Source organism: Tursiops truncatus, chromosome 14 (assembly GCF_011762595.2).
Source record: "Tursiops truncatus isolate mTurTru1 chromosome 14, mTurTru1.mat.Y, whole genome shotgun sequence".
Lineage (NCBI taxonomy): Eukaryota > Metazoa > Chordata > Mammalia > Artiodactyla > Delphinidae > Tursiops > Tursiops truncatus.
Window position 1 is genome coordinate 35,107,022 of NC_047047.1, and position 21,244 is coordinate 35,128,265.

At 39.3% G+C, this 21,244-nt stretch overlaps 2 protein-coding genes across 9 annotated transcripts in view; one reads left to right on the forward strand and one right to left on the reverse strand.

Annotated features, from left to right (window-relative positions):
• AFTPH (aftiphilin) overlaps positions 1–16,793 on the reverse strand; it is a 64,010-nt gene extending 47,217 nt beyond the window's left edge. For 6 of the 7 annotated variants that reach the window (XR_002177839.3, XM_073791309.1, XM_073791308.1 and 3 more), the window contains exon 1: positions 16,654–16,787. The gene's annotated coding sequence lies outside the window, so the exon portion shown is untranslated. Of the gene's footprint in view, positions 1–16,653 lie in introns of all 7 variants that reach the window. The other variant, XM_019942704.3, reaches the window with a different exon arrangement.
• LOC141276329 (uncharacterized) overlaps positions 15,462–21,244 on the forward strand; it is a 34,186-nt gene continuing 28,403 nt past the window's right edge. For both annotated transcript variants that reach the window (XM_073791314.1, XM_073791313.1), the window contains exon 1: positions 15,462–17,955. In XM_073791314.1, coding sequence (XP_073647415.1) covers positions 16,424–17,146 — 723 coding nt within the window. In that variant the 5' untranslated portion in view covers positions 15,462–16,423 and the 3' untranslated portion in view covers positions 17,147–17,955. The remainder of the gene's footprint in view (positions 17,956–21,244) is intronic.

Genomic DNA, 21,244 nt, shown 5'->3' on the forward strand with positions numbered 1-21,244 from the left:
ATTTCAGAATTTCTTAGAACTTGACAATTTAAAAACAAAAACCCAAGATACCACTGACATCAACTGTATCAATAATATGCAATATTATTTAAAATATCTTTTAAATAAATAGTATATTCCACATACTTTAATTCTCTGCTTCCATCAATAACAATATTAATATTTATTGGGCGCTAACTATGTGTCTATACTATGTGAAAAGCACTTGTGAATTATCTCATTTATTCCTCACACTATAGTATGAGGTAGGAATGATTATCTTCATTTTACACATGAAGAAATAAAAGCTTAAAGAGGTTAAATAATTCCTCACAGTAGTATAACTAGTAAGTCAGTCACAAGCTAATAAAAATATCTGAAGAATGTCCTATCGCAGAAATAATTGACATCCAATATTAGAATTACAAGAATCTTCCCTAAAAGTTTTCTGAAACTTCCACAACAATTTGGAAGGAGAAAAAAAGGTGCTTACGAGCTAAGATGAAGAAAGTATAATCAGGCTTCCCTGGTGGTGCAGTGGTTAAGAATCCTCCTGCAATGCAGGGGACACAGGTTTGAACCCCGGTCCGGGAAGATCCCACATGCTGTGGAGCAACAAAGCCCGTGCGCCACAACTACTGAGCCTGCACTCTAGAGCCCGCAAGCCACAACTGCTGAAGGCCGCGCCTAGAGCCCGTGCTCCGCAACAAGAGAAGCCACTGCAATGAGAAGCCCGCACACAATAACGAAGAATAGCCCCTGCTCTCGGCAACAAAGACCCAATGCAGCCCCCACCTAAAAAAAAAGAAAAAGTATAACCAACAAAAATGCCTAGAAGTGAATTTGTTTCAATATTAATGTACATAGTGGTAAAAACGTGGTAAACAATGAAAATAAACAGCAAATATCTTTATACCTAAGTTGACCACCCTCAAAAGGCCAGACTGCCAAAAGTGACAACCAAATTATGTCTTCCCTGGTTTCAATATAAGGATGAGTCACAAAAGTACAAATACACTATATATAAGGTAAATGACAATGTGAGCAGCAGCACATATTCACTCTTCAATGAGTGTTGCTAAACAGCAATAAAAGTTATTACTTTACAGAAGCTGGTTTTCAAAAATTCCTAAGAAAGAGCTTTTCTTTCATTGTATATTTTAACCTTCTATGCAAATCCATAAGGTATTTTACTTATTTGTACAGTTTCACAGTAAAACTTGAAGATAAATAAAAACATTAGAAACTGTTTTACCTTTAACTTGTAATATCAACTGACCATATTTGAGAGTTTACTAGCTATTTTTCCCAGAAGGTACTTCAACTTGAAATTGAATAAATGACACTGGATAACTGTTGATAAAAAGGCAATGAAACAGAAGCAGCAATGAGGGCAGATGCATTAGCCCTCAAAAAACCATTTTTTCCCCTAGTACCCTCTGCTCTTACATAGCTGCAGAATAAATTAGCCACGCTAAATTTCCACCCTAATATCCCTGAAACTTTACATTGAAAATAGAATCTAAAAGCAGAAACTACTTCAATTTCATGCCCCTTCACTAAAACCTTGCTTACATCCACAGTATTGTCTACAGATAATCCCTTCTGTTTTCTTTCTCAACTGCTTGCTCAGGGGCCTTCTGTTTTCTTTCTCAACTGCTTGCTCAGGGGCCTCTTTTGAATTTCTCTATTACTACTGATGCTTTCTCATCAGCCTGTCAATGTTCAAGAATCTTCCACCCTCAAACAAATCAGAGTAAATCAAAACAAATCCCTCCCTTCTGTGCCCTTATAGCTCACCTCCTCCTCCTCACCACCAAGCTTCTTGAAAGGGCCCTGTCTATTTGCTATCTCTACTTCCTAATCTCCTATACTCACTCTTCAGTCCAGCACATCTGGCTTCACCCTACCACTCCACTGAAACTGCTCTTCCAAGAGGGACTTTACTTGAGCTCAAAAGACTAGAAAGGTTGTGCAGGCACAGGCCTCTTTTGTTGACCACTGCATCCTCAGGGCCTGGCTCACAGCAGGAACTGAATGCACTACTTTTGTTCTTGCTGGGGCATTTGGTCCACTGACCCTCTTGAGCTGCCACCTCCTCCATGCCCTCGCTGGATTTCTTATAATCCTAGCTCTGGTCTCCTCGTGCTCACCCAAAGAAGTTAGGAAATACCTGAAGTTAGGAAATACCTAAGTTCAATCAAGGTAAGTAAGTGTGATCTGAGAGAGGGTGGTCTGAAATACAACACAAGTGAAAGAAAACAAATCCAATCATTTTGCTGCAACCTGTCTGAGGAAAGAATGTGTGGAGAGGAACAGTACTCACATGCAGCTATGGGAAAAAAACAGCCAAAGGACAAAAATTTGTTTGTGTGGGTTTTTTTTTTGTTGTTGTTGTTGTTGTTTTGCGGCACGTGGGCCTCTCACTGTTGTGGCCTCTCCCGTTGCGGAGCACAGGCTCCAGATGCGCAGGCTCAGCGGCCATGGCTCACGGGCCCAGCCGCTCTGCGGCATGTGGGATCTTCCCAGACTGGGGCACGAACCCGTGTCCCCTGCATCAGCAGGCGGACTCTCAACCACTGCACCACCAGGGAAGCCCTGTTCGTGTGTTTTTAATAGACCAAATAATATAAATATCTGCTTCAATCTGAGGCCGTTTCTCCGCATAAGTGGAGGTGTCAGCCAGTGTCAGCCAGTGTCACCAGAGCGTAATACTACTCTGGGCAGTCAACTAATTTCCCTTGCTCTTGTTCTCTGCTCCCAGCAACCTTCTTTAGTACTTCATGTAAATCTTCCCACAGATTTTGCAATCAGCTGACATGAACAGCTGACATACTTTGAAAGATATTTCTTGCTGTAGAGTTTTAAATTAGCATTCTGGTCAAGACTGGTAAGTTAAACCTCAAGAGCCCAGGGTATTCTGGGAAAAACAAACCAACCAACCCCCAAACCATACTTTGTGGGCTTTCAAAACTAAAGCCCACATCATTTTAGTCTGTAACTAAAATCTGTACACCTTGTGAAGCTCTTGGCAGCTGCCCTTCTCCTGACAGTGTTACTCTCTGTATCATAACGCCTACCATGAGAGCAACTCACCTTTTGGAGGAAAAAGCATCTAGCTAAAGTTATAAAACTGCAACCAAATGCAGTTAGAATTCAATTATCTGAGCTAATGAGAAAGAAAGCAATGTCCTAGATAATCTAAAACTCACAAATTTGGCCTTAAACTATGACCTATGTAACAGAAGATTTACCTCACAAATGATGTCTTTCCCAAGTACTATTAGTTTTACTTTAATTTGTTCCCTGACCACCCATCAATTGAGAAGAAGATGACCTAGACACACATGAGGTAACAGAAGGAAACCAGACAATGAACCAGGCTTAGAAATAGTCATAAATTATCCACAGACAATAACATAAATGGCATTCTTGGGGTAAATTATCATAAAACAAAAGCTTTGTATATCTGAAAAATCAAATGTAAACACATTCCAAAACAGTGCTCATGAGTGTGTGTGTGTGTGTGTGTGTGTGTGTGAGATATACAGGTACTACCACAAGTGGATCTACCTGTACTGATAACTTCATGGAAACTATGGAAGGAATTCCCATTACAAACAAATTTCTAGCTAGTTGACCTTTTAGTGGTGTTATTGCTTGGTTTAAAGTTTTACTTTCTCCTAAGAGGTAGAAAGACTAAAGGGTAAAAAGGAAAAAAAACAAAAAACAGACAACATTTATTATTTACAATGTACTATTATACCTCTGGTTACAAATGACTTGAGAATTAGCCTATTGTATAAAGCAGAATTTTTCAAAAATTTCCCCTCTGTAACTCACAGTAGAAATATATACATTAAAAAAAAAAGTTTCAGTATTTACTCTTACTGTGTACTCTTGATATTTTTAGTTCTATTGCATTTTTTCTTAAAAGCTGGTCATGATCCCCTATAGTGGATTTTACAAACCAGAAACAGGTCATAACTCAAAGTGTTAAAAAAAAAAAAAAAAAAAAAAGTCTGACAAAAAGGATACTAAAGAGTTTAGAGAAAATGACCAAAATTAACCTCAATTTCCCCCTAATATTGCTCGCATCACTGAAGTTAGGAAAAGGCAGTGGGTAGTTCCATACTGGTACTGTGAACAATGTAAGGTAATTAAACAAAATAAAAACAAGCTGTGAAATTTGTCCATACTCTTTACCTTTAAATTATGTAAGCAGTACAATTTAGGGCAACTTAAAACTTCTGCAGTATTTCTGGGTATTTTCTAAGGCACTGACTCTCCTATGATCAGCTTTATAAGAATAACTCATTTTCCAGTCTTGGGGCCATTGCTTAAAGTCTATATAAGAAGAAAAAAAAAATCAAAATATTTCTGTCTAAAATCTTAGCACAGAATTTGTGTTGGTTATGTCATTATGTCTACAACAATGACAAGAACTGTTTGCATCCATTAATTCTGTTCAAGTTTAATTCACCTCACAATAATATTATCATTCTCCTTCCTTCTGATCCACTTCCTCTAAATCCAATTATTGCTTCCAGCATATAAGAAGAGGAAACAGAGCTTCTTTTAAAACAAAGAACTCCTTAATCTGGTGCATTCAAGGACAAAATGCATTCTTAAATTATGTTATTTGAATGAACCAAGTAATTTGATAAAATCAAAGTATTCCCTTTCTCTTTACAGAATTTTACATAAAAGTAATAAATAAAAAATATTATTTATTTTTCAAATTCATACTACCCTCAATCTAGGAAGCAAGCCACTTTAAAGATAAAATTAAAGACACTACTGGTGGGAGTATATATTGGTTCACATATTCCAGGCAATTTATAATATATCAGAAATTTTATAATGCATATTCTTTTGACTAAGCAATTTCACCTGCAAGAATGTATTCGACAGATGCATTCATATAAGTATGCAAAGATATTTCCACAAAATGTTAATTCCTGCATTGCTTGTTTTTAAAGAAGCAACTGAAAACAACTTAAATATCTATCAATAAGGAAATAGGGTAAATAGAAACTGTAACCATTTTTTAAAAAGATAAAGCTATATTGCTAATAGGGAAAGGTGTCTAAAACACATTTTTAAGTGAAAAAGCCTTTCTGAAGAGGCATTCTCTCTTGATTCTCCTCCTACCTATCATATCCTTTCTTTCTCCTCCTTCAGTGGATGTGTTTCTTCTGCTTGCCTCATTAATGTCCATGTTCCCCAGGCCTTGGCTTCCTCATATTCTTATCCCTGAGAGATCTCTTCCCCATTTTGTTTGATATTATCTCTTCCCCATTTTGTTTGATAATTATATGTTCACTATGGCCAAACCTCTATCTATCTGTGGCTGCCCAACCTCTGCCTACCCAACTGCCTTTTTGAATCTCTCTACCTGGATGTCCCAAATACAACTCATATCCTCCAATTCCAAAACTGAAGTCAACCTCTACTCAAAGAACAAACAGAAACCACTTTTCTTATAATATTCTGAGTTCTAAGTCCGGAAATCTGAGTGTTACCTCTGACTGTTCCCTCTTTGCCATCTCCCTCCCTCAAATTAAATGAACCACAAATTAAGTCCTTAACAACTCTTACTGTATTTAATATCCCAAGACCAATATCGTATTTCAGGGCCTCATTATTTTTGGCCAGGATTCCTGTAGTCCACTTGAAACTCCTTATCTTAGCCATAGAGCTAAGACACTCCCTCTTTCCTCCACCCAGACAACACTACCCCCTGGGTTCTCCACTGGCACTACGTTACCTCTAGGTTGTCCCATATGCCACTTCTTTTAATTTACTATTCTTAACTGTCCAGAAAACCCATTTACTAAGCCTTCAAAACCCTACTCAGGCATAGAGTTTTTCTGTGAAGTGATATCACCAATATTTATCAAGTTATTATGCGATAGGAACTGTGCAATGTACTTATTCGTACACTATCCAATTTAATCTCAAACATCCATTTTTAGATAAAGGAACAGGCTCAGAGAGGTCAAAAAATCCGCTCAAGGTCCCACAAAGGGTTATGCAGCAGGACTCTAACATTAAAAAAATCAGTGTTCTTTTCATTATGTCAGGTTGCGTGTCTGAATTAATTCTTCTTTAGACCTATCTCTTTTATTACATTTAACAAAGTGAATCAAATTTATTTCCATGTTTTTCTCCTCTAGTAGGCTATAAACCAATGTGTCTCAATCTTAGCTTTGTATTAAGTATTTTTTAATAGAATAGATGGGCCTGAATATCTGTATTTAAAAAAAAAGTTTCAAAGATAATTCTGATGGTTAGCTAAGGTTAAGAACCACTGTGTTAAGCTTCCAGAGAATATAAATATTACTGGACTTTATAACTCTGGGAATAACATAAACATCTCTAAACTTCACTGCTGAACTCATTAATATAGGTAAATCAATGAAATAGTACTTTTTCTTACAAAAAGTTTTCCCTTACTTACAGTGATTTGATTGTACAAATATTTCTTAAAGTTCTGTCAGTACACATACATGAGAATATCACTACAAAATTTAACTCTCTTAAGATTTCAAAAACAAGGAGTTCACGATAAATTAGTACTTTTCTTAAAAATGAATATTGGAAAAGTTCCTTAAAGGATCAAATTTAAATTACTGCACTAATCCTTGAAACATTTATAATTATCTATATAAATGTTATAGAATTCTTGGGGGAAAAAACCCCACATTTAAAAAATTAATCACAGTTTCACTTGCAGCTGAAACTAAGAAATGAATATGTGAACAGCAGCAACTACAGAAACTTTTCTCCACCTCGAGAAACCAAGGTCACTGGTTATCTGATTAAAATCTGTACATTTTATTCAGGTGTAACACTTGTACTGTGCTTCAAGTAAACTTCTGAAACTTAATGAGACAGAATGCTATCATCTGCTGGCTCATTATGATATAGAGGGAGGAGTCTGAAATATGCAAAGGAGTAAGAAGAAACCGTGATTTAACTACAAGTAAAAAGTAATGAATAGTCAAATAGTTTGGCTTTAGCTAAGAGAAAATTTGAATTTGATACTTGAATCTCTTGTATAATTTTTTTTTAAGGAACAAAGATGCTATTAAAAATATTCAATGTAAAAAGAGTTAGGGAGTTCCCTGGTGGCCTAATAGTTAGGATTCCGGGCTTTCGCTGCCGTGACTCGGATTAGATCACTGGTGGGGGAACTGAGATTCCCACAAGCTGTGTCATATGGCCAAAAAAAAAAAAAGAGAGTTAAGTTATTTCTTAATGATAGGTTCGTTACCTTTTTTTTTTTTTTTTTTTTGGCGGTACACGGGCCTCTCACTGTGTGGCCTCTCCCATTGCGGAGCACAGGCTCTGGACGCGCAGTCTCAGCAGCCATGGCTCACGGGCCCAGCCGCTCCGCGGCATGTGGGACCTTCGCTGATTGGGGCATGAACCCGTGTCCCCTGCATCGGCAGGCAGACTCTCAACCACTGCGCCACCAGGGAAGCCCAGGTTCGTTACTTTTTATAAATAGCTACTAAAAAATGAAAGCTTTAAGAGAGAAAATTAATCAATGCTTCAGATTTTGAGTGTTGCTATAGCAGACATGTTTTATCTGCAAATACTCCAGGTCAACATTTCTGCATGCACACAATAAACAATTATTATGCGAGATGATAAACCACAGCAAAACAGAAAATACTACAAAACATAAGCAATGACCAAGAAGAAAACAACAACAAAAATGTCCACTTGGGAGGGTGGGTGAGGCTGGAATGTTATTCACTTAATCCATTTAAAAAACTGTGGTCTCATTAGGATGTATACAAATATTAAAGATCCTACTCCTAGAAGTCTTACTTTGAAAAGTATCATTTAAAGTCAGCATTTAAAGAATAAGAAGATATGACTTAGAATGATTTCTATTACCTAAACACAGAATTGTTAATAAAACTGAAACAGCGATGTAGGGTTTTTACATTTATTAAGTTCATTGTTAAGGACTTTACCTTTTTTTTTTCTTCTGCTCATCTATCTTATTTTCTAACTGCTGAGTACTGTTTATAAAATTGAAAGCTCTTGTTACTTGTACAGTATACCATCACATCATAAGCAAATTGGGGTAGTTTGACCTTTTCCTTTCCAATTCTTATGTCTCTTTTTCCTTATTGATTGTGCTGGCTAATGCCTCCAATACCAGATTTAGCAGTAGTGGTGACAGCAGGAATCTAGTATTTCCCCTTAATTAGGATACTGAATTAAGGTACTGATTTTTGGTTTGAGGTATATATGTTTTATCATATTACAGAATTTTCTAATAATTCTTATTTTAAGTTGCTTTGTTTAAAAAAATCAGAAGATGGGTTTTTAAAGTGACTTTTCAGTATTTATGGAGATAATTACATAATTTTTCCTTAGATCTACTAATGTAGCAAAAATACCAATACTTATTCATAAATATTCCCAGCTTGTTTGATGTTAGGGAAGCCCAGTTTGTTTTCTATTGCAGGAAAAAGGTAAGAATTGTGTTAGATTATCTATTCAAATACATATAAGTCAAACAGAAGTATTTAACTTATTTGATCCAACTTACTCCTCACTTTCACTTTTACAAGTAGGCTTCAAAACAAACTGATATTTTCTTGTAAGTACTGAACATACTCAAATTAGTAGCATAAGTTCTTCCAGGTTTCATCTAGGCTCTGTTCTTACTCAACTCTCCCTCAAACAATCTCATCCACCTAAGGTTTAATTAGTACATTCTAGGACTCCCAGATTTCTCCCTGCAGCCCAGCCCTCAAACCTGAAACCCAGTCCAGCCAAGCCAATTCTCTACAGTCCTCTCCACTTGAGGTCCTCAAAGACCTGGAACTGGGCTTAAGAAGAACAGAAGCCAAGCTTTTCTTCCTCAAACTTGGTTCTCATCCAGGGCTCTCTAACCCTGGGCAGATGGCACCACCATCCACCCAGTCACTAAGCCAGAAACTTCAGAGCCATTCCTGACAAAGCTCCCCACCCTCCACTATCTCTAAAGAATTATTTTTATCTCATGAATCTCTCAACTTTGGAATACCTGTACCTCTTTCCAACTCTCCTGACTCCATTCTGGTGTAAGCTTCCATTATCTAAACTAGTCTCCCTGATTAGTATTCAATCATGCCCAACCCAAGTAATCTTTTAAAAAGTCAATTTGGGCTTCCCTGGTGGCTCAGTGGTTAGGAATCTGCCTGCCATTGCAGGGGACACGGGTTTGAGCCCTGGTCCGGGAAGATCCCACACGCCGTGGAGCAACTAAGCCTGTGTGCCACAACTACTGAGCCTGTGCTCTAGAGCCCGCAAGCCACAACTACCGGCCCACATGCCACTACTGAAGCCCGCACGCCTAGAGCCCGTGCTCCACAACAAGAGAAGCCACCACAATGAAGGGCCCGTGCACTGCAATGAAGAGTAGCCCCTGGGGCTCACTGCAACTAGAGAAAGCCCGAGTGCAGCAATGAAGACCCAATGCAGCCAAAAATAAATAAATTAAAAAATATATATATATATATATATCTCATAAACAATCACAACAAATAAACTTAAAAAAAAAGTCAATCTGTTCACATCAATCCCCTGCTTATGATAAAGATTTTTAAAAAATCTTTAATAAAGTCTAAGCCATTCCCATCTCTCCAACACAGATTCCTTCTCCCTTCCCCTATAGTTTTCAATGCTCTAAACTAGGCCTTCTTTCAGTTTTTGAAAGTCAGACAATAACATTCTTTTGTGCCACAAGGCCTTTGCACCTACAATCCTATTGCATAAAACATGCCCACACATGCTTCAATTCCTAGAAGAGGTATCAATTCCTCAAGTAAGTTTCCTAACACCCTCCCCCAACCTACTACACATATTTCTTTCAGAGCATAAGAACTGCAATAACTTATAGTCTGCAATAAAAAACATAATTTGAAAAATGTGCAAACTGAGTATACTGGAAAAAACACACTGACAGGTTTAAATGTAGGAAGTAACTTTAAGAACACTATTAACTTACTTTCTAGAACAATGAAGTTATCTTGCATTTCTTTTCCATAGGTAAAAATGTCATACTCTAGAGTAGCACTGTCCAATCAAAATACAATAAAGCCACATATACAATTTAAAATTTCCCAGTAGCCAATTTAAAAAGAGGTGAAATTAATTTAATATATTTTACTTAACCCAAAGTATCCAAAATATCATTATTTTAACATGATATCAATGTAAAATCTATATTTTACATTAGTTTTTGAAATCTGATATTTTATACTTAATGCACATCTTACTTTGGACTAGCTTTATTTCAAGTGGCACATGTGGCCACTGGCTTCCGTACTGCACAACACAGTTCTAGAAAATAATATCCTATTTCTTGTACTTAAATAGAATCAGAGCTATTTTTAAAAGAGCATGACATTAAACAATTTTAACCTCTATCAACAAGGATATGGCTCACGTTTAAACCCTTCAAAAAATTTTAAATTATGCAAACATTCCACGCTACTGAAAAGCCCAAATTCAAAATAAAAATTCAGGTAAACAATTTAAAAACTGCATATTTATTGACCACCTGAGCAGATTACAGGAAGATGGGTGCTCTCGACTATTGCTAGTAGGAGTGATTTTATTACAACCTCTTAGAAAGCAATTGGTTTTCCCTTTGATTTAGTAACTCCACTTCTAAGACTCAGTCCTATGGAAATAACCAAATTACCTACAAACCTGTTCACCGAGATACAATATGATTCATTCATACATGTATGTGTGTGTGACACTCGTATATCCATAGGGAAAAAAACAAAACTAAATGTAAACCAAAATGTTTACAGTTATCTTTTTGTAGTGTGATGACTGACATATTTTTCTGTTATTCCTTTAAATATATATATTTATTGAGTGCTACTCTGTCCCAAGTGTTAAAACAGATGGATATTTGCCACTAAGAGGCATACCAGTTTTCTTTACACTTTCCACATTTTCCAAATTTTCTATAGTAAAAGTATATTACCCTTTCATAATTTTAATAACCAGAAGAATATGAAGTGAATGTTTTGGCCAAGTCAGCTGTAAAGGGACATTTTTGAGTCAACTGGGGAAGAATTTGAATATGGTCTTGAATATTAGTTTAGATGAAAATTTCTTGAAGTGGTAAGGGAGTCTAACTGACTAAATCAAAACAACCTACAAAACAGTCTGTATGATAAGATTTCATTCTGGTAAAAAAGTACACGTACATAAATATATGTGTGGAAAGATATGCACTGAACTGTTTACAGTGGGATTCCTGGGTAATGGGAGTGTAATTTTTTTTTTTGATTGACTATTTTCTACAATGCTTCTGTATGCTTCTGTAATGACTTTTTAAAAATTAAACTATATACACACACACACACACACACACACGCACCTTACTGAGCATCTGCTACATACGATAGGTTCTATAAGGGGTAGGACTCAGTAATGGAGCCACAACCTTAAAGAAACTTATAATTAATTATGAGGACCAATATAGGAAGACAGTAAAAGTAATTAATACAAGGCAGAATATAAACACCAAATAAAGTAAAAGGTGGTTTTAAAGATTCTAAGAAAAAGATCTCACTTGACTGGAAAGAGTGGTGAAAATGAGAAAAAAAAACTTCATGAAAGAGAATTTGAAATGCAAAGGATTTTAATTAACAGAGGAAACGGCAGGCACTAAAGATAAAGCATGGGGCAACTGTCAAAGAGCAGGAAGTCATATCATAGAGTTTGGCTGGAATGTAGGATATATGAAGCGAGTAGGCAGTATGCCGGGAAAGTAGGCTGTGTGGGCCTTGACTTTTCAGAAGGGAGTATGTACCTCTGAAGTTTTTGAGTTTAGCAATGGGGAAAATCTTAGAGTTTAGCAATGAGTTTAGCAATGGGGAAAATCTTACAGAGGTTCCAATTGAGTTTTTTTGAGTTTAGCAATGGGGAAAATCTTAGAGGTTCCAATTCTAGTAACTGTCCTACCACTTCTCATCATCTCTATTGCTACCATCTTGGTTCAAGCCACTACTATCATTCATTCATTCATTTATTTATTTTGCGTTACGTGGGCCTCTCACTGTTGGGGCCTCTCCCGTTGCGGAGCACAGGCTCCGGACCCGCAGGCTCAGCGGCAATGGCTCACGGGCCCAGCCGCTCCACAGCATGTGGGATCTTCCCGGACCGGAGCACAAACCCATGTCCCCTGCATCGGGAGGCTGACTCTCAACCACTGCGCCATCAGGGAAGCCCTCATCTATTTATTTTTAACTTTTGATGTATTATTTATTTATTGAAATACAGTTTATGTACATATTATGTTAGTTTCAGGCGTACTACATACAGATTTGACATTTGTATTCATTACAAAATGATCATTTAGCTGTATCAGTCACCAACTCCTAATGAAATCTTCCTGCTTCCATTCTTGCACTCCTATAATCTACTTACTGTACAGCAGACAGACAGATCCTTTTTTTTTTTTTTTTTTTTGTGGTACGCAGGCCTCTGACTGTTGTGGCCTCTCCCGTTGCGGAGCACAGGCTCCGGACGCGCAGGCTCAGCGTCCATGGCTCACGGGCCTAGCCACTCCGCGGCATGTGGGATATTCGCGGACCGGGGCACGAACCCGTGTCCCCTGCATTGGCAGGCGGACGCTCAACCACTGCGCCACCAGGGAAGCCCCGGGACAGATCCTTTTAAAAGACAGATTATGTCACATCTCTACTCAAAAACCCTGCAATAGCTTCCCATCTCACACAGTAAAAAACCAAAGACATTAGAATTTTTACGAAGCCCTACAACACTGCCCTCTCACACTCTAAATTTCTGATTCCAATACACAAACATGCATGTGCACACACACATACACAAATGCCAAGAAAGTGAAGTTCTATAAGGGCTATTTTTTTTTTTAATTTGATCATTTCAGTGACCCTAGCACCTAGAACAGGGCCTGACATATAGTGAGTGCTCAATAGGTATCTGCTGTATGAATGAAAGGAAGAAAACACCATGATGTTAGTAGATATTTAACTGAAATGGTTTGTGGCATATTGTAAATATTTACATAAATAGAACATGCAGTGAATTTATTCTAATTTACTACTTAATTTTCCTCTGGAAACTACTCACCAAAATAGTGCTTGTAAATTAAGCTTTGAGCATACAGACAACCTTTAATTTATTAGCAAGTTTTCTCTGCGAAGTTTACTTAAGTTAGTTATTTGGAATAGGGGTGGTGGTGACTGAGGAGTGATAGGATGGAGTCTTAAATCTCCTATTTTTCCTCTTTTTTCACTTTTCCAAAACTCCTTACTTCCCTGCTTCTTCCCCACATATAGTGTCTTCCTTTTCTCTCTCCCAGGGAATACATCTAATCCAGACCTATAAGTCCTACCCTAGGCTAAGGGCAGAAATAGAAATTAGAAGTGTGATACAGGGCTGTTGAGATGGTTGGCAGCAATTAGAGAAGAGCCCAGGCAAGGGAAGTCACTGCAGAGGACCCCTGGGAGGGCAACAATTCTTAATTCAAATATTTTCAATTAAAAGTTCCTTATATAAAGGAAATCAACACAAAATAACACTAACTCCTTCCTGTCCTCTTTTTAAATATACACTGCTAAAGGATAAGAGTGATCCTTTTTTGTGTGTGTGTGGTACGCGGGCCTCTCACCGTTGTGGCCTCTCCCGTTGCTGAGCACAGGCTCCGGACGCGCAGGCTCAGCGTCCATGGCTCACGGGCCCAGTCGCTCCGCGGCATGTGGGATCTTCCTGGACCGGGGCATGAACCAGTGTCCCCTGCATCGGCAGGCGGACTCTCAACCACTGCGCCACCAGGGAAGCCCCCTGATCCTTTGTTTTTAAATGAAAAACCTGAACTTTGTATTTTATTATGATTTCAAGCATACAACAAAGCTTAGAAAAATACATACAGTGAATGATCAAGTGCACACCACCTGGCTGTGTTAAATCTTAATCTTTACCAAATCTGCTTCAGATTTATTTTAAAGACAGTACAGTTATGGCTGAAAAACCATGGACTCTTCCTAGATCCCTTATTCCACTCCAGTTCTCCAGAGGTAACTTTTACTGATTTGGAATTTATCATTCCAATGCATGTTTTCATACTTTTGCTACACATTATTATACAATTCCCATAAAATATATCGCATTGGCATGTTTTAAAAACTATATAAAGAGTATATAAATGTGAAAAATAAAATTATTATATCTTGGCTCTTACTTAACATCTCTGTGCCTAAGTTTCCTTTCTGAAAAGTGGGGATACCACCTCCTAGCTTACAGGGTTGTTGTGAGGACTAAATGAGTTAACATATTGCATATAAATCACTTAGAAAAGTATCTTGCTGAGAATTCCCTGGCAATGCAGTGGTTAGGACTCTGAGCTTTCAATGCCGAGGGCTTGGGTTCAGTCCTTGGTCAGGGAACTAAGGTCCTGCAAGCCGCATGGCACAGCCAAAAAAAAAAAAAGAAAGAAAAGTATCTTGCTCACAGGAAGTAGTGTATATCAGTGTTAGTAACTATCATATAAAGTTGCAAACGAATCTGTGATTGTGTGTGTATATATGCGTGTGTATATATACTGATTGAGAAAAGATTAATTATCAAAGTGAAATGTATATATACTCCATATAACACCAGATATTTCCAAAATTGTGTAAAAACTAGAAATACTTATAAATTTCAGGCTGGAAAGGTTCACTAGCCTACTTAAAGAGGAATTGAAAGTGCTAAGCATAGAGAAAAGGGTATTTTTTAACTTACAAATTGTAGGTAAAATTAAATCAGAATATCAACGTTTGATTTAAATAATGTATGATTGTTTAAAAATGCCTAAAAATTTAATGTCCTCCTTTTATGAGTTTTTGGGGGTAGGCTTGGGAGAGAAGGGGTAGGGTAATCCTTCAATGAGATGCTATTCGAAGACTTCTTAGACTGTTAAGGGAGGCACTTTAGAATTTCACACAAAATAAAACATTATTTGATAAATTTCACTATTTTTCTGAACAAGTTTTTAACTTACTGTAAGTAGAAAAAAATTAAAGTTTAAAATGATGTTTTAAAATAGGATTCACCTAGATTACAAGATTTTCGTAGACAATTGGATTCTGCAAAATTTATCAATGCAATTGTGGATACATTTTTTTTGTTTTGATTATAGGATTATTTTTATAATAGTCTCTAGGTCAAAAGACCAGAAAACACTAAAATTTAATGTCCTACATATTATGTGAATATCTATGCTTTTAATAGATATCTAGAAAAAGGTGTCTATGCCTTGAAGATTAATAATATAATGATACATAAACAGAGGAATTTGATCTAATGAGCATTTAATAGGTAACATTTACTTGCCTAGATGTTTTACACAGGATATGCGTTTTAATACATGTGAAATATCATCGTGGACAAAATTTAGAAGACTACCTTAGATACTTTGTTTAAACACATCTACTTCTGCAAAGAATTAAAAATGAGTACTACAAAAGCCAATATTTAAGTTGGCAAAGCATATAAAATGTAGAGAAATTGTGTAGATTATGTCAACACAATAGCGTTGAAACAGTTGTTTTCCTTAGAGTTCAGCATATATCCATGTCTAAAAGGTTAACAGAAAGCAACAAATAAACGTAACATCAAGGATTAAACTGTCTCCCCCTCCCATCCTACCAAAAAAACTAAAACGTAGCTGGTGAAAGGGAAGGTCAAAAGTAAAGTTTTACTTTTCTTCTCCTAAAGTGAGAACTTTGAAACGGAACTACTGATTTTGTTTCATTTGCTCCCTAGTAAAATATTTCCATGTATGGGTTAGTCCCTCCCTCGGCCCCAATAGAAGATTCAGTGGGAAACCAAGTTGTAACTTGAATTAACCGACAAGAGAAAAACCTAGTCATTCTCAGCACTTTCCTAATGGTGAAAGGATCCTACCACCGTTCACCCTATACTCCGTCCCCTGCCCAAGCAAGACGTAGCACGTGCCAAACAGGACACTTAAAAGAATAATGGTCCAACTTTTCGCACGCCGTCTGGGGAGGGGGCGCAGACTATTTCTTGAGGAGTGCAAGAAGGAAGCAGAAAAGGTCCTCTCAGGAAGGGATGATGGACCTTTGGTGCCGTCTCCTCTGCCTGTTGGAGGACTCAAAATCCGCTTGCTTCAGAGACCCTAGGAAGCATCACATTCTGGTCGAGGCTGGCCTAGGGCCTGGGCGAAGCAGTCAGTGTTTACACCTGTCACGAGGAAGGGAGAGGTAGAAAGAGGAAGCCGGAGCAAAGCCCCAAACTTCTCAACAAGCTCCCGGGAGGGAGCGGCCGGTACGGAGCTGTGGGCAGGTGGAAGCTGCGGGGTAGGGCGAGACGGTGGCGGCCGGGGACGTTGGAAAGGCTCTCACTTCCCCGGCCGGTGCCCGGGATGGCAAGGAGGGGCCGTGTGCTTCGGGCGCCGCCGCCGGCGTCCCCGCACCCGCCGTGGAAGAGGACAGAGCCCGGAGCGCGCAGGCCCGCAGAGCCGGCACCGTCCCCGCAGCCCCCAGCTCCGCGGCAGGTGCCCCCGGCCCGGGCGAGGATCCGGCCGGTGGGTTGGGCCGGGTCCCCCATCCTCTTTCCCCCGCGCGGCTGGGGGAACGGAGCGGTGGCGCTTACCTGGCTCGTCCGGGGCGGCCTCGATGGGCATGGCTCAGGGGCCCGAGGAGGAACTGGCTCCCCGGAGAAGGACCGGTTATTCGGACGCGGAGCTGGTGAGAGCGGAAGGCAGGCTGCTCTCAGCACTGTCAGCGAAGCAGCGCCATGGACGCCCACCCGGAGTTTCAGCGCTGCCGCGAGACCCCCATCCCATTACCCTCCGCCCTCTTCCGCCGCCGCCGCCGCCGCCGCCGCCTCCACCTCCTCCTCCGCGGAGACCCCCCGCCCACTCCACACACTCTCCCATCATGCAGCGGGAGAACCGCTGCCGCCGACACGTCACTTCCGGGCGCAGGTGGCTAGGTCGGGGCCGGGCGCTGGTGAGTGCTGGGGGGGGTGGAGGGGAGGACACTCTGGGGGAATCAGTGTCACAGTACGCTTACCCCTGCGCAGGCGCCGTCGCTCAGAGCGCCGGCCGCCATTTTGGGTGCGGGCAAGCTGCCCTTTTTCTTGACTTCCTCCGAGTCATCGAGCTGTGAGGGGGAAAGAAGTACTCTCGGGCTCCGCGGCTCCTGAAGCAGCGCTCCGGGAGAGGGACAGGTGCTCCTCAGCCGGCTAACATCAACGTTCAGCTCAGGACCGAGTTAAGTCTCTTGCTCTCTAAGTAAAAATTGCAAAGGTTTTGAAATACGGAGCCCTATCTTCTCCACCAAAAACCTACTGGAGAGCACTTATCAGCTTGCCCTTTTCGCCCCGAAAAACGACTTTTTCGTTCACCGTCTAAGTCCCTTCCTCTTTCTAATTTAAGCTGACAGAAGAGGAAGCTGACATATTGAAATAACAAAGAAGAATTAAATCAAATTTAAAATGGAAAACAAGAGGGAAAGCAGCTGCCGAACTGACAAATCGTCTTCGAGACCGACAAAAAAAAAATTGGGGGATTTTGCTAACGTATTGAGACGGTGGTCATTTTTCATAGATGCTGCGGAAGACTATTCGATGAAACTAAAGAAATCAAATCAACTTCCGCGTTTCTTTAACAGCGGTCATAACATTTTTCTATCTTCAGTCTTGGTCATTTGCATTTTTACAACCTTTCCCCTTCCTTTGTAATGTAGAACACCGGCCACTGTAAAAACCAGACCGCCAGGCTGCAAGGATTATTGTTATCGTCCGGGATGATGAGCCCGGGGGTCCTATCCTGCAATCCTGAGCCCTACCGCGTGCTCATTCTACTCACTTTTGCCAAACCTGCACCGGCAATTTGAATGATTTAAAATCGTTCCGGAATAGCAAAGCTCATCAGCTACGCAAAGAAACAAGGTTGGAAAACACCCCCTCAGTCACAGGGAAGTGGCCACCTTTTGAGTGGAGGAATTATACAAATCAGGGGAAAGATAAGGACAAAAGCAGTTCATCAGGGTTGATCCCGCCTCTGCAATGTTCTAGACAACTTGGAGCGCTAAAATAGACACGCATTTGTCTCTTTACAACTCAGTCGCTGTAAGATATACGGAGACTGCATCACTTTAAATTGGAGTACCAATTGCTTTGTGGAGATGCTGGATTTTTTGTTATTGCTCAGTCACTAAAGCAAGAAAAATCTATATAGTTTGTCAAATTTAATCCTATTGTATTTCGCCCCCTGCTGGTTTTGCTTGTGTGCAACCATATATATATGCTATATACGCGATATATATATCGCTATTATTGACCAGGAAGGAAAGAAACAAAAATATTTGTGTGTGTTTGTATAGATACTGGAAATGAATTGATTTTAGATGAACACATGCTTGTTCTAATTTGATAGCTCAACTAAACAGAAATACCAGAATAAGAGCATATGACAAAATCCTAAAGCAGACCCTACATCAAGAAAATGTTTAAACGGAAATAATAAATTTAAACATCAAAATATTAAAAAGAAAACTGCGTTCAGAAAAATATCTTCCTAATTTCTTACATAACATATGATTACAAAATGATGATTTTTGTCAAGTAAATGCAGGAACCAATTCTATTAACTTAAGGACAACAATACAGAAATCAGTGTCCAACGTTGTATATAGAAATTGAGTCACTGTTTGGCCAGCTGATTTGTGAGCAATCAACCAACTTGTAATTGGTAATCTTACACATAATTCTGAAGACAGCATTCCAATGCTTATGAAATTGTATTACAAAAAGAAAGTATCTCTGAATGTTTTGAAGATGATGAAAACATTAACATTCATTGTATTTGCATCCAATGATAGTATTGTTTTTATTTGCTTTTTAAAAGTTATGACCAGGGCTTCCCTGGTGGCGCAGTGGTTGAGAGTTCCCCTGCACTGGCAGCAATGTCTGGAGAAACTTTTGGTTGTCACAACTCGGGTGGAGGTGCCACTGGCATCTAGTGGGTAGAGACCAGGGATGCCATTCAACATCCTGCCATGCAGAGGGTGGCTTCCACAACAAAGAATTATTCAGTCCAAAATGTCAGTAGTTGCTAGGTTGAGAAATCCTGCTCCAGGCCACCCTGAAGCTGCCAGGTGCTACTGTACTGCTTTGGCTAATTCTGTCCACTGGGTCTGTTAATCCTGGGCCCCTCAAGTGTCTGCTACTGCACCTAAAAACGTAAAAGCACTCCAGGAGCCAAATTTCTGCACCAGCTTTCCAGAGGATTCCTTACTGCCATTTTGGGCTTCTTCTGGTGTGTTAGAGCTGACAGAGACAATAATTTTGGTGTTCTGGCCTCTGGGCCCACTTAAGTACACCAGACCCTAAATTCTCACAGCTCTGTAGCTCCCATGAAGTAAATGTTGCTGTACTGCTTTCCTTGTTAGAAAATCAGGCCAGACTTCTCCCAGGATGGGGCAAGAAAGACTTGTTCAGGGGCTATGCTGGGATCTTTCTCTTCTCTAAGCTAGAGAAGAGGACTTGTCTTCAGATCCCAGAGAGGGTCTTTTCCTCCCTTCATTAATACCATCAAGATGAGTGTCTCTCAGGTGAGCAAGTAAGCCTGAAGCTTAGGGCTCAGAAGCAGACAGCATCCCTGTGGGCTGGTTATCATTCCTCTCCACACCTTTCGTCCTGCCATGACCCTGTCTTAGACTATTTTGCCTCATGAAGCTGGCGTATATTATTTTTGCTTTCCCCTCCCCAAACTAAAAGACAAAGACAATTGGCCACAATGAGCCTGCTGATATGATGCAATGTGAAGTACACAGATCACAGATGAAACATACAGATCACGGAAGTACACAGTATTCTTGCCAAATATATTTAGCCTGAATCTAAATAAGCCTTTAAATCTATGTTCCATTTTACAGGAAATGCTGGAGGAACCAGTTGAACAGCACTACAAAGACACAGTCATACCAATCCAGTACCTGGATTATTGGACAAAACAAATAACTTGGTCTCTTCAAAAGGGATATTCTAGATTAAAAGAGACAAGGGAAATAATAACCAAATGTAGTGTGTGGTTCTTAATAGGATCCTGATTTGAACAAAACAGTTATAAAAGACATTTTGGGGGTAACTGAGGAAATCTGAATGTGGATGGCCATGAAATCCTCTTGAGAAATTATTAACTTTTTTAGATATAATAATGAAATTATGGACATGTATGAGAATTTCCTTACTTTTTGGAAGTGACTAAAATATCGTAATAAGTGTAATTTATTTTAAAACGGTTCAGAAAAAAAGACCATGTACATAGAGATAAGGAAAATATGGCAAAATGCTAGCAATTATTGAATTGAATCAAGGTGGTGGATATCTTGGTGTTTTTTGTACTATTCTTTCTACTTTTCTCTATTTTGAATATTTTCATAATGAAAAGTAAAAGAAAAGACTTAAAAATGCCTGAGCATATGAGGTTTGGATTTCCCTTACATTTATTTCCAAATTACTGCACACCCTAGGCAATCATTGTCAAACACACATCTCTGATTCTGGAGCAGATCTTGTAAACAGTGATCTTGTAAAGTGTTTTAAAGATATAGAAAGGAGAAAACAAGCAAGGACTGCAACTCCCAAATCAATTGTAATTAGTTTAAACCCTCTAATATGCACAAATACGGTAGAATTACAATTCTGTTCAACAAGGAGCAGTTCTAACGCAGCGTTAGCAAGAAAACAGCAAGAATTATGTTATCATGAGTACTGCACTATTTAAGTGGCAGTATCAACTGAAGTTCTCTCTCTGACTTTCCAATACTGTTCCCTCCGCATGGAATGCCCTTCTTTCTGCTTCTTACAGTGGTCAGTTAACTTTTTTTTTTTTTGAGAGCTCAGCATCTGAACCCCTTTTCATACACTTGAGACAATTGCTAACTTATGAGACTAGGTGGGAGGCAAAGCCTTCCTCCAAGTATAAGAGCTGAAAGTGCCAGTATGGGGACTTAAAGACAGCTGCAGGGTTTTTGCCCCTCTTTGCATTTTGAGATGGAGTTTATCTTCCTTCTACTTGAGTGTGTGTTAGCTAGTGGCTTGATTTGACCAACACAAGTGGTGGAGACGGTGCTGTGTAACTTTTCAGGCTGAGCATTAAGAGATCTGAAGCTTCTGACTTTGCTGCTTGGAATGCTCCCACTTTGAAGGGAGACACCATGTGAAACGTACAACT